This window comes from Girardinichthys multiradiatus, chromosome 13, assembly GCF_021462225.1.
Source record: "Girardinichthys multiradiatus isolate DD_20200921_A chromosome 13, DD_fGirMul_XY1, whole genome shotgun sequence".
NCBI classification, from domain to species: Eukaryota; Metazoa; Chordata; class Actinopteri; order Cyprinodontiformes; family Goodeidae; genus Girardinichthys; species Girardinichthys multiradiatus.
This window is the reverse complement of record NC_061806.1, coordinates 22,841,384-22,857,226: the sequence shown is the minus strand read 5'-3', so window position 1 is coordinate 22,857,226 and position 15,843 is coordinate 22,841,384. Positions and strand designations below refer to the sequence as shown.

General features: G+C 38.6%; 1 protein-coding gene and 1 long non-coding RNA gene across 7 annotated transcripts; one reads left to right on the top strand and one right to left on the bottom strand.

Moving 5' to 3' along the window:
- Positions 1 to 1,839: 1,839 nt before the first annotated feature.
- Positions 1,840 to 13,876, bottom strand: si:ch211-199g17.2. Of its 6 annotated transcripts, none has more exons than XM_047383256.1 (12): positions 13,476 to 13,655; positions 10,422 to 10,455; positions 9,381 to 9,449; positions 9,152 to 9,294; positions 8,944 to 9,066; positions 8,809 to 8,866; positions 8,400 to 8,711; positions 7,477 to 7,613; positions 7,294 to 7,407; positions 5,420 to 5,477; positions 3,492 to 3,557; positions 1,840 to 3,419 (listed from the first exon to the last, which is right to left on the bottom strand). In XM_047383256.1, exons 2-12 carry the CDS (start codon positions 10,429 to 10,431, stop codon positions 2,347 to 2,349), a joined length of 2,163 nt encoding a protein of 720 aa, XP_047239212.1. In that variant the 5' UTR covers positions 10,432 to 10,455; positions 13,476 to 13,655; the 3' UTR covers positions 1,840 to 2,346. The 6 variants fall into 6 exon arrangements, 5 of the variants coding, with proteins under 5 accessions (XP_047239212.1, XP_047239209.1, XP_047239210.1 ...); XM_047383253.1 differs by having other exon boundaries at positions 8,400 to 8,714; positions 13,476 to 13,652; XM_047383254.1 differs by having other exon boundaries at positions 8,400 to 8,714; positions 13,480 to 13,652.
- Positions 13,877 to 14,088: 212 nt separating this feature from the next.
- On the top strand, positions 14,089 to 15,291 carry LOC124879849. Its single transcript, XR_007041135.1, has 2 exons — positions 14,089 to 14,184; positions 14,442 to 15,291. It is a non-coding gene; the product is annotated as an uncharacterized LOC124879849 (long non-coding RNA).
- The last annotated feature ends 552 nt before the right edge of the window (positions 15,292 to 15,843 follow it).

The following is a 15,843-nucleotide window of genomic DNA, read 5'->3' as shown; positions in this document are numbered from 1 at the left end:
CGGACAGTGCTATGTCTGAAATTAAACAACAATTGGGTGATCTAACACTCTCACAAAAAGATAGCCTTAGGAATTTAAGTGTCATTTTTGATCAAGCCCTCTCCTTGGAGCAGCATTTAAAACAAATTGTAAAGACCTGCTTTTTCCAATTGAGAAACATTTCCAAACTTAGATCTCTAGTTTGAACTAGAGATGATAATACATGCTTTTGTCTACAGGACTGGATTATTGTAATGGTCTGTTTACTTGTTTTAATGAGAAGGGGCTTGCCCATCTTCAGGTCGTCCAAAACTCTGCTGCGAGATTAATAACTCGCTTAAACAGAAGAACCCATATAACCCGTTTTAAAGTCGCTGCACTGGCTGCCTATTTTTAATATGGTTGTATTATGTATGTAAAATATGCATTTTATTTCTCAATATATCTCTAGTGTTTCCCCAATTTACACAATTGTTTCAACAGTTCCTCATCCTCTATTTCTTCACTTTTAATTTTTCATAATTTTAATTTGTTTACCTGGTTATTTTATTGTTTCTTGTAGTTCAATGTCTGAAGTGTGTTAAATTTAATGTTATCGGTCTCATTCGCTCTCATATGGGTCACTCTAAGATCAACATGGCTCCTCATGGCTAAGAACTCTCTGAAGATCTGAAAAAAGAACCATTGCGCTACATAAAGATGAATTCTGTTGCAAGAAGATTGCCAACATCCTGAAACTTAGCTGCAGCATGGTGGCCAAGAACATACACCAGTTTAACAGGACAGGTTCCACTCAGAACAGGCCTCACCATGGTCCATTAAAGAAGTTGAGTGCATGAACATTCACAATATCCGGATGTTATCTTTTGAAAATAAACATGAGTGCTGCCAGCACTGCTGCAGAAGTTAAAGAGGTGGGGGGGTCAGCCTCTCAGTGCACAGACCGTACGCTGCATACTGCATCAAACTGGTCTTCATGGCTGTCGTCCCAAAGGAAAGCCTCTTCTAAAGATGATGCACAAGAAAGTCCGCAAAGTTTGCTAAAGACAGACTAAGGACATGGATTACTAGAACCATGACCTGTTGTCTGATGAGAACAAGGTAAAATTGTTAGCTTCAGATGGTGTTGAGCGTATGAGCGGCAACCAGGTGAGGACTGGCCAAGCACGACTCCAGATCTAAACCGCATTGAGTTTCTGTGGGACATCCTCAAACAGAAGGTGGAGGAGCACAAGGTCTCTAACATCCACCAGGTCCGTGACGTCGTTGTGGGGGAGTGGAAGAGGATTCCCGCGGCGACCTGTGAAGCTCTAGTGAACTCCATGCCCAAAAGAGTTAGTGCAGAAAATAATGATGGCCACAGAACATATTGAGTCTTTGGGCACAACTTGGACATTTTCACATAGTGGTGTATTTACTTTTGTGAGACATGTATGTAATGGTGGAAATTTATATGCAAAAACTAGGATCATGACAATCTGCATGATCAATCTTGAATCAATCACATCTAGTGATAATTGTGCAAAGTTTTTTTGTCACAAAATGAAGATCATAATGGACAACCCTGAGTATGCTCTTCACCAGAATGTAACAGAACAACAGCGTGTCTTCAGCCAGAGGCTTCTTCTGACCCGTTGTGACACAGACCACTACCAGAGATTCTTAATTTCCCTTTGGGACTGATAAAGCAGTTTACAACTGAAATGAATGGCAGAAGCATTGACAGCATATATTAAATCTGGCATACAGTCCTAAAAACAAAACACAACCAAGCATATTGTTGTAGGACTAGACTTTCAAAGCAAAAGGCTGTAAATGATAAATGTAGTCATGGCATAAATAAAACAATGACTCAGAAAATGTGAGTATTGACATTCATTTGGAAGTACATTTCTATGTGACAATACATCTGAACCAATATAAAGAGTTGCACATTTAAAACAAAACAACATTAGAACAATTGTGTGAGGAAGCATGTGTAAGGCAGTTTGGTAAGATGAAAAGAAAAAACAGAACTTGAAAAAATAAAATGTAATTTTGGTTTGCACTCAGTCTTATACTTAGTGAGATCTTGTACATGTTCAGGTGTTTGGTTAAACCCAGGCACATCCAATGACATCTGTCACAATATGGCCTTTTGTCTCTTCAGTTCTTCAGACAGAAATCATTTCCAGTTTAGGGATTAGCTGAACAATAATCATTTTTATTTTAGTTTAGGGGACTCCAATTTGTATCGATGATAAATTTTAAAAGCGATTCTTATTTTTAACCCTACATAAAACCCAGAGTGGTAGGATCTCCTGTGAATCATGAAGTTTGTTTTTATTCGGTTTGGATTCCAGCTCTGAAATAAACATCAGGACTGGCTCAATAAGGCACAGCTTGCCTGGGCTGCATGGAAGCATCAGTCTGAGTCCATCCCCCACCACCATGATCTGTGACTGGATGCATAAAGTTTGGGTTGGCCCATGGTAAAGCACCATGGTTGGCATAAAACATCAACCTCTGCTGTATTGGGGTGACTTCAAACGTTGTAGAAGGAGTCGTATAACACTGTGGAGCCATTTGGTGATGGTCAGTAATGAATTCTGTGTGTGTCTGGACTGGTTCAGTCCCATGACCCAGTCCTCTAGAATCTGATGAAATGCTGCACCCAGGGATATGTCCTGGGTAAGGTTCCATGTTTATCCTGGCAGCCTTTAAATAAGGAACAACTTGATGTTCCCATATGCTGTCAGTGTGAGGCCGTTCTTCGCCCCATGATGGCTGCGGAGTTTGATGCAGCTGAACAGAACTCAAGTTTACCTCCATCAATTCTCTCTCTTGTCTCAATGCTTCCTCTCTTGCTCCAGCTGATGCTGTACTGTACCACAGATCAGTGCCAATCTGATGCTTTACGTAGTACGAGTTATAGGGTGACCACTCCTCTAGCGGTCTAGCAACACAAAGCCCCCCACTCTGGGACTGTAAACCTTCATGTTTCCAGTCTTCACTTGAGCATTCCTGAGATCCCATTGGTTTGTTTTGTCCAGATTGGTTATCAACAAAACCATCTCTGTCCTGAAATACTGTGATTGTGATGTGTCTCTCTGGCATATATTCAGTAGATTCTGCATCTTCTTGGTAGAGATGTTGCTTTGGTTGGGAGGTTTGTGGCTCTGAGTCAGTATCAACAGGATTTACAGGGTTATCTGCAAGAAATCCATTTTCCACTATCTCAGAGGGTGATGTAATTGGTTCTAGTTTTGATGAAGATGACCGATTCACGATAAAAGATCTTCTCTCCAGCAGCAGGTCACCTTCACCAAGAGGCAAGCTCACATTGAACATAGTATTAGTCTTATTCTTTTTCTTCTTCCTCTTCTTCATTGGTTTCGCTCTTTTGGACATCACTAAAGAGATTTTCTCCGGCACATGTCGAGCTGTAATCTTGTTCACACCTGAAAGGCATGTATAGGCAAGGCAAATGATCTCAAAAGTAACAAGTATCAATAATTAGAGAGAAGACTCACCTATGACAGTTTCTGTTTTTTGTTGGAGGGTAAAATGTTCCCCTCCACTCGAAAGCATTTTTAAACCTTGAAAAACAAAAAAACAAAAACCACAAGGATATACAGAAAAAGTGCACATAAAAGTACTTTTGAAAAGAAAGTGTGTTAAGTTAGTAAAACGAGACAAGTAAAAAAACGGTTGAAAAGAAATTGAACTTCAAAATTCAGTCAAACAGTTAAAAGTATACTGACAATAAAAAAAGCTGAGCAATAGAAACATACTTAGTTCCACAAATCAAAATTTAATACATTCGCAAAAAATATTTGAGTAGTCTGATTTTATGAAAATGTATTCAAACTTCAAAGATGGTTTTAAAGTATAATATTCCCAGAAAACCCCGTCCAGCGTGTTGCAGAGCATGTGATGGTAATCAGAGCACAGAGAACACTGCATATTACTAAGTATAGTTTTAACAGACAAACAGCAGTGACTCAGAGCTACTCTGTCAATCTCCTTTTATAGATTGTAATGACAGCAAGTCAAATTCTACTTCCTTAAACATTTTATTTAAAATAAAATGGCACTGCACTTTGCAAACAGCCTTTTAATCTGAATCATACTAAATTCACTGAATTTGGACTCAGATGGTTTAAAAAGTGCCTTGCAAAAGTATTCACACCCCATTTTCTCACATTTTATTAACAAACTTCCACACAAGGTGATATACTTGCACTCCACAAGAAAAACTTAGTTTTTTTATATTTATTACACAAATAAAAATCTAAATACCATGGTATAAATTTGTATTCAGCCCCTTAGCTAATAAATTGTAGAGCCCCCCCTTTTGCTTCAGTTACATCTGCAGGACTTTTGTGTTACGTCTTTAAAAGCTTCACACGTTCAGAGACTGATAATTTCCCACAATCTTCCCCAGTCTTGTAAAATAGGTTAAGCTTAGTAAAATTGGATGAAGAGCATCTATGAACATCAATTTTCAACTCTAGCAACAGATTCATAATCAGATTCAGGTCTGGACTTTGACTGGGCTGTTCTAACACGAGTACACTTTGATCTAAACCGTTTTGGTCTCATCTGAGAATAGCACCTTCTTCAACATGGTTCTGTGTTCTACATGGGTTGTGTCAAACTGCTTTTTCTTAGGGGTTTCTTTCAACAATGCCCTTCTTTCAGACGGGCCACATTTGTAAGATGCATGACTAATAGCTGTCCTATCAACAGATGTTTCCACCTAAGCTGTGGATCTGGTTAACATGTTGCAAGGCCTGTCTGCTGTGTTCTTCATGATGCGTTCAAATTCTCTAATGTTCTCTAACAAACCTCTGAGGCCTTCGCAGAGATGAAGTTACACAAAGATGGACTCTCTTGAATAGTTAGGTGACGTCTGAAGTCAGCTGGTTTCACTGGACTTTGTTTAGTGTTATGGGTTGTAAAAACCTTAGAAATCCTTTCTTCCTTCCATTTCACAATTCTGAACTACTATTTGTTGCACATAAAATCCAGAGGCATTACAATAAAACTAACAAACTTCAGGGTAAGTTTAAGGAGTAGGAATACTTTTGCAAGGAACATGTTTGTCTTGTAAAGACATAAAACGCTGAGAAAATAAGAGCATAGATTTCACCATTTTCAATTAAATATAAATGTCTGTATTAAAACAACACTGCAGTCAAAAGTCACTCATACTGTAAGCTATTCTATGGAGATAGTCTGTGTGTCACCCCCGATATAGAAAATAAGCTGCATGGCAGACATTTTTCAAACCTGCAACTTCACAAGGTATTAACCAGCCACATGTTCCCATCATGGAGTCAGAAGGAAGACAAAAAGATAGACCGATGCTTACGCGTCAGACTGTGAGAGCAGAGATGGAGCTAAAGAAACAGAAGGTTTATTGCCAAGCAAAGAAATGAAAGTCCTCTCTACTTACACCAGTGGTAACTTTTGCCAGTGAGTTGACTACAGATGGACTCTGGTACATTTACTACCTGGGAACATGAGACATTTAAGACGAGTGCAATCACAACTTTAGTATATTACATAAGGCCATTTTCACATCAGACGTGTACATGGGTTCCAGAGGTAGATAGGAAACCTTTCAACCAGTGAAATATAACTTTAATTCATCATTTTAGAAAAAAGAACAGGAGGGTTTGCCGCCCATCTCCAACATTCAGTGAATGAGAGGTAGGTCAAGGTTGATGGTTTGACTCAGAAATTACTCTTCCATTAATTACTGCAGGATACTACCTCCGCCACATTTAACTGAGAGATTGAAAAGTTATTAAGCTAAAATCCACAATTTTACTCTCTCATGTAAAAGATCTACACTCACCGGCCACTTTATTAGGTACACCTTGCTAGTACCGGGTTGGACCCCTTTTGTCTTCAGAACTCCCTTAATCCTTTGTGGCATAAATTCAACAAGGTACTGGAAACATTCCTCAGAGTTTGGTCCATATAGACATGATAGCGTCACCCAGATGCTGCAGATTTGTCAGCTGCACGTCTATGATGTGAATCTCACGTTCCACCACATCCCAAAGGCGCTCTATTGGATTGAGATCTGGTGACTGTTCGAGGCCATTTGAGTCCAGTGAACTCATTGTCATGTTCAAGAAACCAGTCTGAGATGATTTGTGCTTTATGACATGGTGCGTTATCCTGCTGGAAGTAACCATCAGAAGATGGGTACACTGTGGTCATAAAGGGATGGACATGGTCAGCAACAATACTCAGGTAGGCTGTGGCGTTGACACGATGCTCAATTGGTACTAAGGGGCCCAAAGTGTGCCAAGAAAATATCCCCCAAACCATTACACCACCAGCCTGAACCGTTGATACAAGGCAGGATGGATCCATGCTTTCATGTTGTTGACACCAAATTCTGACCCTACCATCTGAATGTTGCTGCAGAAATCGAGACTCATCAGACCAGGCAACATTTTTCCAATCTTCTATTGTCCAAAGTGGTTATTTGAGTTACTGTTGCCTTTCTATCAGCTTGAGTGAGTGAAAATCCCAGTAAATCAGCAGTTTCTGAAATACTCAGACCAGCCCGTCTGGCACCAACAACCATGCCACGTTCAAAGTCACTTAAATCACTTTTCTTCCCCATTCTGATGCTCGGTTTGTACTGCAGCAGATCATCTTGACCATCTCTACATGCCTAAATGCAATGAGTTGCTCCCGTGTGATTGGCTGATTAGAAACTTGCGTTACTGAGCAGTTGGGCAGGTGTACCTAATAAAGTGCCCGGTGAGTGTATAACTGTACAGTTTTGTCCACAAAACTAATTTTTTTTAAACTTTTGGCCTTAAAAAGAGTGAGCTTAGATAAAAACGGTGTTTGGCATTCTCCTGCCAGCGGCCCCATGAAGACAGACTAGGATTCGAGATGTGCTTGTGACCTACGGTACACCTCATCCTCCTCTCTGAGTGATTTATGTTGGTCAGATACTTTAGGAAGGCTAACAATAGTGAGAAATTTCATCCATTGTTTTTTAAAGCCTAACTGCAGATTGGTGAAATCTACACTTTAAAGACATCTATTTTCCTTCAAATAAGCCGATTTGCTCTGGTTGACATTTATCGTTATTTACCGAATGCATTACAAAAAATAAAAATATATTTTAAAACAACAGCTCTGAATCTAGAATGTCATCTTAGTCAAAGATATGTTGGTAATTTTATCTTATTTGTTTCAGTTTCGCTGTCCTCATCCATTTTCTAAAACTATTTTGGGATATATTTATTTTTGAAACGTTTCAAGCATCACTAAAGCAACAACAGCCTAGGTAAATACCTTCATCTCTCCTCTGCCCTCCTCTTCCTCCACTCTGGCAGCCAGTGACTGAAGCTGGAAGTTATCTTCAGTAACTTCACCCAAAGCTTCTATTTGGTTGGGATAAATCTCCATCTACACAAAGGAATATGTATTTTACCTCCTGCAGTAATTATACATGATGCATGTAAAAAAAAAACTCACCAGGTAGTTAACCAAATGAGAGGAGCTGGTTAGGTGATCAATCATGTCTTTTTTGGTGGATCTTATGCGACAGCAGTGGCATAAGAAACAATATGAGCAGCCGTCTTCACTTCTAAACTCAACCACACGGCCAAGACCTGGAGCAAACATAGGTTGGAGTTATTTTTAACCAACTAGTTTAACATTTTATGTAGAGAAAAAAATTCCTCCATGTAGAAAAATCTTTCCTTTCACTTTTGGCATTTTGTTTTGAGTGAACTTGGGAAATGGGTTATTTGCACAAAATGACATGAAGCATGTATAGCAGTGTCAAAGTTAGGCTTTCAGAACAAAAAGAACATTGTACCAGATGTCAAACATGGTGATGGTTGCATCATGCTGAGGGTCTTGTTTGCCTTTCAGTGGTGCTGAACGTGGAATAATGGGGATGCAAGATCTCCTAACTTTTCAAATTCAGCTCAAATCAACAACTAGACATTTGAACATCCAAACTGGTTTTGTAATGATCCGAGAAACTCATGTTAACCAATTTCAATAAACTTTACTAGATTGGTGGTCAAATTTCCATATAGAAGCATTCCAGGGCCTTGATGCATATAAAAAGCATGCGGTTTGGCTGTAAGAACATGTGAAATGCTAAGGACATATAACCAGAAGGGGGTGTATGTATACATTTGGCATTTTATTTTCATTTGAACCATCTCTGGGTTAGAGAAAATCCGTTATGGATTTAGATCTTCGTACCCATCTTAAAATAGAAACAAAAAGCACAAAGACATTATGGGCTCTGTTCCAGCCCATATCAGTGGTTATATTCACGTGTAATTATTCACTTGCTAAAACACGATTGTTTACTAAAATCATTTACTTAAATGTTTACACTCCAACAGAATGCTTTGGAGCGACACTTAATCTGTGCTCACCAATAAGAGGCTTGGCTCCAGTGAAGTCATGCACAACTCCACCGCTGTCCTCCAGTTCTACAGAGGGCTCAGCCAACATCTGGACCTTCTCCAACTGTGGTGTTGATGTGTTTTGTAAGTATGCCTTTGACTCTGTTTGTTGTGAGAACTGAAATGATTTCATGTCAGCCCTGTCAAACATCTCTGGATGTTCTCGTTGGTTGCGATCAGGCAAAACAATCCTATGCGACACAACGGGATAATGCAAAGGTCTCGTTTCTGAAAAGATCTCCAACTCAGCCTGCTGTTGTCTTAAGGTCTTCATCAGAGTTACTGCTGTGGTGTAGAAGAGAAAACGATATCCCAAATGACAAGAAAAATATATGTACATGAGACACACGAAAGCGTAAAAACAGAAACAAATACCAACCATGATTTTCACTCTGTGTTGCCATCATCTGGTAAAGCTCATCTTGAACTTCGAAGAACTTCATAAAAAAAAAGGGACAAGATATGAACCAATCTGTATGGAGCCAAAAAACTAAAACGGTGCAAAATAGCATACTTGGACATGTCCTGGTCCCTCTTTTTTCTCCAACACTTTAGCCAACTCCATCAGAGGCCAAGCCATCTTAGAGAGGTCAGGGCTCTCCAGCCACTTAGACACTAAGTGGGGGTGACGGGCTTTCTGACGAGCAGAACATTTCATGTTCAACAACAACTCAGAGCAGATCAGAAACATGCAACAATCTATTTTCCTGAGAAGAACTTACAATGTAATTGAATCTGTGGTGACTCCCCATTATGTGGTTGCGCATGTCACCTTTGGTGAGTCTGCACGCACACACCTCACACAGGTACAGTGTCTCTCTGATCCGTGAACTCACATTCACACACTCTAGAATAGTACCCAGGCCTAAACATGGACAAAACAGCAGGTCTATTGAAGAAAAAGCCAACAAAGGGCACATTTGAAACAAACTATGAACTGTTGCTACAGACCAATAATGGGTTGTAATCTGGTTTTGTTGCTCAGGTAGGCCTTCAGAGAATTCAGCAGCTGGCTTTTTCCTGAAAGCATCAAAGAAACATCTTTTCACAAAAACAAATTTCACACCGTAACTCATATGTATAGTATTTAAATATTTGCCCCCCTTATAAATTTCTTCTGTTGGTTTCTTAAATGTTTCAAATCATCAGTCTCGTATAAAAAAAAAACAGACAAAGATAAAAAGTAGATTTTCAAAAGCAACTTTTAAATGATAACTTCATTTATTAAAGGGGAAAAAAGGTATCCAAACCAACCTGGCCCCTAAGGTAATGCCCCTAAACTTAAGAAGACTGCCATGATCGTTTGTGATAACTAGCTGTACGTCTTTTCCTGTGAAGCAATTTTGGCCCAGCCCTATCTGTAGATTTGGTTTAAATTCCGTCACATTGGATGGTTTTCAGGTATAACCAGGCTTTTCAAGATTACGACACAACATCTCAGTACGGACTTTGACTAGGCCACTCATAAAACCTGTATTCAGTCTTTTTTGAGCCATATATTGATAAACTTTGGATCAGTGTGGTGCTGCATAGCTCAAGCGCCCATTAGCTTAAGGTCACAAACCGATGAGCAGACATTCTCCTTCAGGAGTGTTTGCTAGAGATCAGAATGCTTGGTTCCTTCTTATACTACAAGCCATCTAGGTCATGGAGCAGTCCCGGACCATCACACTGATACTGCCGTGTTTTACTGTGGCTATGATGTGCTTTTTCCGAAATGTTGTTTACACCTGATGTAACGTGACACACACCAACCAAAATGTTCTACTTTCCTCTCTATAGAGAAGGAAAGACCAAGTTGGTAAGGGTAGCTTTTTCCCTTCATAGATGAAGTGATCATTTTCAAAACATTTTTCTTTTATATTTACTCTGGTTATCTTTGTCTGATATTATAATGTATCTGATGATGTAAAACACCCAAGTGTGACAAAAAAAACACAATCAGAAGAAACCTTTTACAAAACCGTAAAGGAAATTGTTTTTTAAGCCCACCTGGATCCATCCTGCAAGGTCAGGGAAACACCACCTGTACACAAAAACATTGAAGGGATGTAAGAATATTTTTTAGGTAAAGGGCTGTGGTTTTGCTCAGACAAAAACAAAAAGCCAGAAAATATCACAATCCTTATTTTACATGCACTGTTTACCATATCAACTGCAGCATAAAAGGGTCATCTATATTTAAATATTTAGAAGGATTGGACTTAGTTTCATGTCAGAAAATTAAAGCATTACCACTAAACCTGTTACATATACATAAATAACAATTTTAAAAAAGCAAATTCTCAGCAAAGTGTGCCATTTAAAATTAACATGTGAATTTAAAACAGATTTAAAACTCATTAAAATGTGACCAAAATTTACAATCTCACTGCCTTGTAATCAATGTTTTAGACGGATTTGGATCTGATGATTCTGCCACCTAAATAGACGTTTTTGTTGGATGGTGCGAAAACTTATCATTCATTTAAAAACTTTGTGCTGAGTGCAGCTGCACTCTGCTCTGTATCATGCTCTGGTATGCAGTCCTCCCTGTGTGTGGGATCTCCGTTATCTATTTGTACACACACACATATCAGAGGCTGGATGGCATCCTGTGAGAACCAGCCTCTTCTCAGCCTCACACACACACACCCTGTCTGAACTGTCTGTTGAACTGTGTTTGGCCCAGAGCATATAAATAAAGACATAGGGTGTCAAAACTTTGTAGTCTGTACTGCAAAGTGAGCTACACTTGCTGCAAGTAAAACTGACTCTTTATCGTTCTTGCCTCTGAGTTGACTAAATAATACCTAACAGTTTTTACACATAAGTTCTCATTACCGTTCACTTCAAATGTATTCACACCCCTTAAAGTTGTTCAAATTTTCTTGTGATGCAACCACAAACGTTTTTACTGAGATTTTGTGTGATACATCCACACTAAGTAGCACATAATTATACAGAGGAAAGAAAAAGAGCCATGGTTTTCAAATCAGTCATTTTCTACCGCTTATTCCATAGTGGGTCGCGGGGGAGCTGGTGCCTATCTCCAGCAGTCTATGGGCGAGAGGCAGGATACACCCTGGACAGGTCGCCAGTCCATCGCAGGGCAACACACAAACAACCAAGCACACACTCATTCATTCACCTAAGGGCAATTTAGAGTGACCAATTAACCTAACCCTGTGGGCTGCACGGTGGCGCAGTTGGTAGCACTGTTGCCTTGCAGCAAGAAGGTCCTGGGTTCGATTCCCGACCGGGGGTCTTTCTGCATGGAGTTTGTGGGTTCTCACCGGGTACTCCGGCTTCCTCCCACAGTCCAAAGACATGCCTGTTAGGTTAATTGGTTTTCAAATATTTTAAATATAAAATTCTGAAAAGCGTAGCACGATTTAGTATAAAGGCCCTTATTTCCGATAACACTAAAATCCAGGGCAAATACCTGCCTTCAGAAGTAAATGGAATCCATCTGTATTTTAATCAAAGTAAGCGTCCAGTAGTTCTGTAAATGTCTCAGAGGTTTAGAGAACATTACTAAACAAATCCACAGCTCAGGTAGGACAATTGGTTGTCAGGACAACTATTTGTTGATTGCTCCACAAATCTGGCCCTTATGGAAAAGTGGGAGAAAGAAACTCATTGTTGAAAAGACGCCATAAGAAGTCCTGTTTGCGGTTTCCCACAAGCCATGTAAGGGAGACAGCAAACATGTAGAAGACACTTTGCTGGCAGAAGAGTTACAATGCACATCACCCTAAACACAACATCCCTACAGTGAAGCATGGTGGTGGCAGCATTATGCAGTGGGATGCATTTCTTCAGCAGCAACAAAGAAGCTGGTCCCAGTTGACTGGAAGAAGCATGAAGCTAAAAGCAGAGCAATCTTTGAAGAAAACCTGCTAGAAACTGCAAAGGACATGAGAATAAACTGTAGGGTATTGACCTTGAAAGGTTAGGGTTTGAAGGGCTGACTACAGCCACATGCCGTATTTCTTTTAGAATTTTATTAGTAATAAAATAAAAAAATCTGAAAACCTTGTTTCCTATTTAATTACACTGTACTTTGTGCTGCTCGCTAAAATAAAATCTCAGAATACCGAAACACAGACGTGACAAAACGTGAAAAAGTTCAAGGAGTATGAATAGTTTTGCATAGCACTCTACATAAAAATTGAATGTCAGTAAATAAAGCCTAAAAGTTAAAGTTGACTAAAAAATAAACAAACACACGCAAAAAAGCTTTTACCTTTGCATATAGTCTAGTACAGAATAAATAACTGTCTACTTAATAGTTTAATTACTGGTTTAAATGAAATATTTGGGCAGAAATTGCATGCATGTCTAAGGATCTTTACTATTTGGACGCCCGGGTAAAAGATAGATGCGGATACCTGTCAAATGTAACCACTAGATGGCGCTGCAGTTTAAACCCCTAACAACTGAAAACTCTTGAATATTGGCTCAAACAAAATCCTTTCCTGTCTTGGTTTGCTTTTCTGAAGCATTTTTTTTTTTTTTATCTAACAAGCATAAAGTTTCTGGGTTAAAATTATTTTTGACCTTCCGTAGTTTCTGTGTCGAAAAACATACAAAATACAAATACGAAAGGCGATTAAATGATACTTTGCGATGAGACGTAAACAAGCGCCTCTCAAGGACGACTTTTGCGGATGAGGAAACAAACAGTGGTCTGTGGTTCAGCCTTACTGAGATTTTCACAGATCACATCCAGCGTAAACTGTGGTATTTTTCCCACATTTTACTGATTCTCCTCCGGATATCCGTCACCGAGAACACGTTAAAGTACATAAAGCGTGTAAAACAGCTACACACAACATGAATTCACATTCAACAACAGCAGAAATAACAACGAAACAACATCCGCCAAAGGAAGTGGAGAAATGAACCGTCTCAACTATGTTTAACGGCCGTTTTTAGTGTGGAAAATCCTAACCGCCCAGGAGTCCGCGGCGTGCAACTGTGTTCCGATCACGTCCCACGAACCCGATACAGTCCAGTCCTTCAAGCATATTCGGTTCATTGTAAACAGCTGGTTAAACGTACCTACTTCGGACCCCGGAGCTGTTGTCTTGTTTCTTGCTGTGTAGGAATCTGGATGAACGGGAAGTAACGTTAGTGACGCACCAAATGCGTGCCGTGAAACTTTAGCGGCAACACGCTGCGTGTAGCGCTACAAGTTGTTGAGTGGGACGCCCCCATGTGTGTGTGTGTGCTTAGTCGGTGGTCTGTGTGTTTATGGTAATTAGATCTTCTAATCAAACCTGTAATGAAAAACACAACATAAGAAAACAAGAGGTTATTTGATTAACATTTAAAAATGCTAAATCTAACATTCAAATACATCTTTCTTGCCATAAATTGATTTACAGAAATGTATATCTGCTTTTCTTTTTGTGCTTAGAATAACAAAACCAAATTGTTGTTAAACAGAAGTGAAACCACCGGTAGAAAATGACTGACACTCTCTCTCTCTATCTATCTATCTATCTATATATATATATCTATATATATATATATATATATGTGTGTGTGTGTGTGTAATGGGGTTTTATTTTAACATCACTATTGATGTGAAGTTTGTCAAAATTGGTTTATTTATTCTTCAAATTCATTTTGTTTAATCAACAATAAAAAATTTTCCTGACTTTTATTGCTATATACATTTTTTATGTTACTCTTGTCAGTTGGTGGTTACCATAGCAACCAGTAACAGTCAGCTCTTCCCCTTTTTCTGTTGCTGTCTGTTACTGTGGTATATATTAGGATCAGCTCTGTGTTTTCTTAACAAATATGATTTTTTTGGACATATATTTTAGATTAATTTAATTATATAAATTTTTTCATATTCGATTTTGCCATATTTTGTAAATGTTTTAAACTGTTATTGTAATTCATGTTGTGTATTTCAGCTGTGTTTAATATTACAACTGCTAACTGTTTTATCAACTGTTCATCTGATTACTCAGTAGTTTGTCTAGAGTTATTTATTGTATTTTATTTAAAGTATAGGGGCAGAAGCTGCTGGAGCTGCTAACCACCAACTTGTTTATTTGTCTCTTGTTAGGTATGTTTTACTATTTGATACAAAGTAACAATTCAGTTGCCAATTGTACGATAGTCTTTGAATGTTAAATATTTGTGTGTACTCTGTTTCGTTCACCACAATATATGTATTCATTGCTAACTGTGTTAAATATAATGTAGAAAATTGATGTACATTTATGTTAAAATTACTATACGATCACAGTCAGCTCGCCCCTTTTTCTGTTGCTGTCTGTTACTGTGGGCCAGAAGCTGCTGGAGCTGCTAACCACCAACTTGTTTATTTGTCTCTTGTTAGAATAAATACAGAGAACCAGAATGTGTCTGTCGTGAAGTCAGCCTGCTGGATCAGAACGAACAAGATGGGTTACATATATATATTTTTTATTTTATTTTATTCATAGACAGGCACCTAATTCTGCAGCCGTTTTAATCTGTGACTGCAGGGGGCGCTGTTTCTTCTGTACACCTCAGAGTTGGGGGTTTGTTTTTTTTCCCACCATAAAACAAATACAGCCCAGCAACAACATATAAAGTTAACGCGAGCTGATAAGTATTCAAACCCCTGTCTTGTTCCCCTGCTGCAAGCTTTTTTTAAGGCATGGTTCGGGGCAGATGGCTCTGTTTAGTCTGAGAGATGGCTCCTCAGGGCTGAAGTATAAGATAAGATTTATGTCACACTGTGCAAGGTTAAAATCCTTAGAAATTACCTTGAATCAGAGAGTTCTCTTACTTTGTCTAGTAAGAAAATATACGATGGCCTCCTGCTGTAAAACTGTTGTTCCTTGCAAGGTCATAATAAAGCTGGTTAAGTGACGATCATCAATCTCTTTCTTTGTTAAATAAATTTGGTAAAAATGCTACTTAGGTAGAGTTTCTGTTTGATCATACATCCGATCTAATTTGTGAAAATGGTGGAATAAGACAGACAAAAATATAGTTATGTGCAAACTCTAGTATTTTAAAGAATAAAGTACAAAAATAGTAAACATATGTAACATCATTATGAAATGACAAATTCAGGAAGAAGAAACAAACATTTGCAAAAAAAAATGTTTTTACCACATAAAGCTTCAAACTTTTCATATAGTCAAGTCTAAAGCCAGTACTTACAGCAGGTAAAATACACTGCTCAAAAAAATAAAGGGAACACTCAAATAACACATCCTAGATCTGAATGAATGGAATATTCTCATTGAATACTTTGTTCTGTACAAAGTTGAATGTGCTGACAACAAAATCACACAAAAATCATCAATGGAAATCAAATTTATTAACCAATGGAGGCCTGGATTTGGAGTCACACACAAAATTAAAGTGGAAAAATACACTACAGGCTGATCCAACTTTGATGTAATGTCCTTAAAAC

What these genes read in the sequence shown, in the direction of transcription:
- si:ch211-199g17.2 (XM_047383253.1), bottom strand. An exon ending in AACACAGAGTGAAAATCATG is followed by an intron (nt 8,715 to 8,808) that starts GTTGGTATTTGT and finishes TCTACACCACAG; the next exon opens with CAGTAACTCTGATGAAGACC. An exon ending in AAAAACAGAAACTGTCATAG is followed by an intron (nt 3,420 to 3,491) that starts GTGAGTCTTCTC and finishes CATGCCTTTCAG; the next exon opens with GTGTGAACAAGATTACAGCT.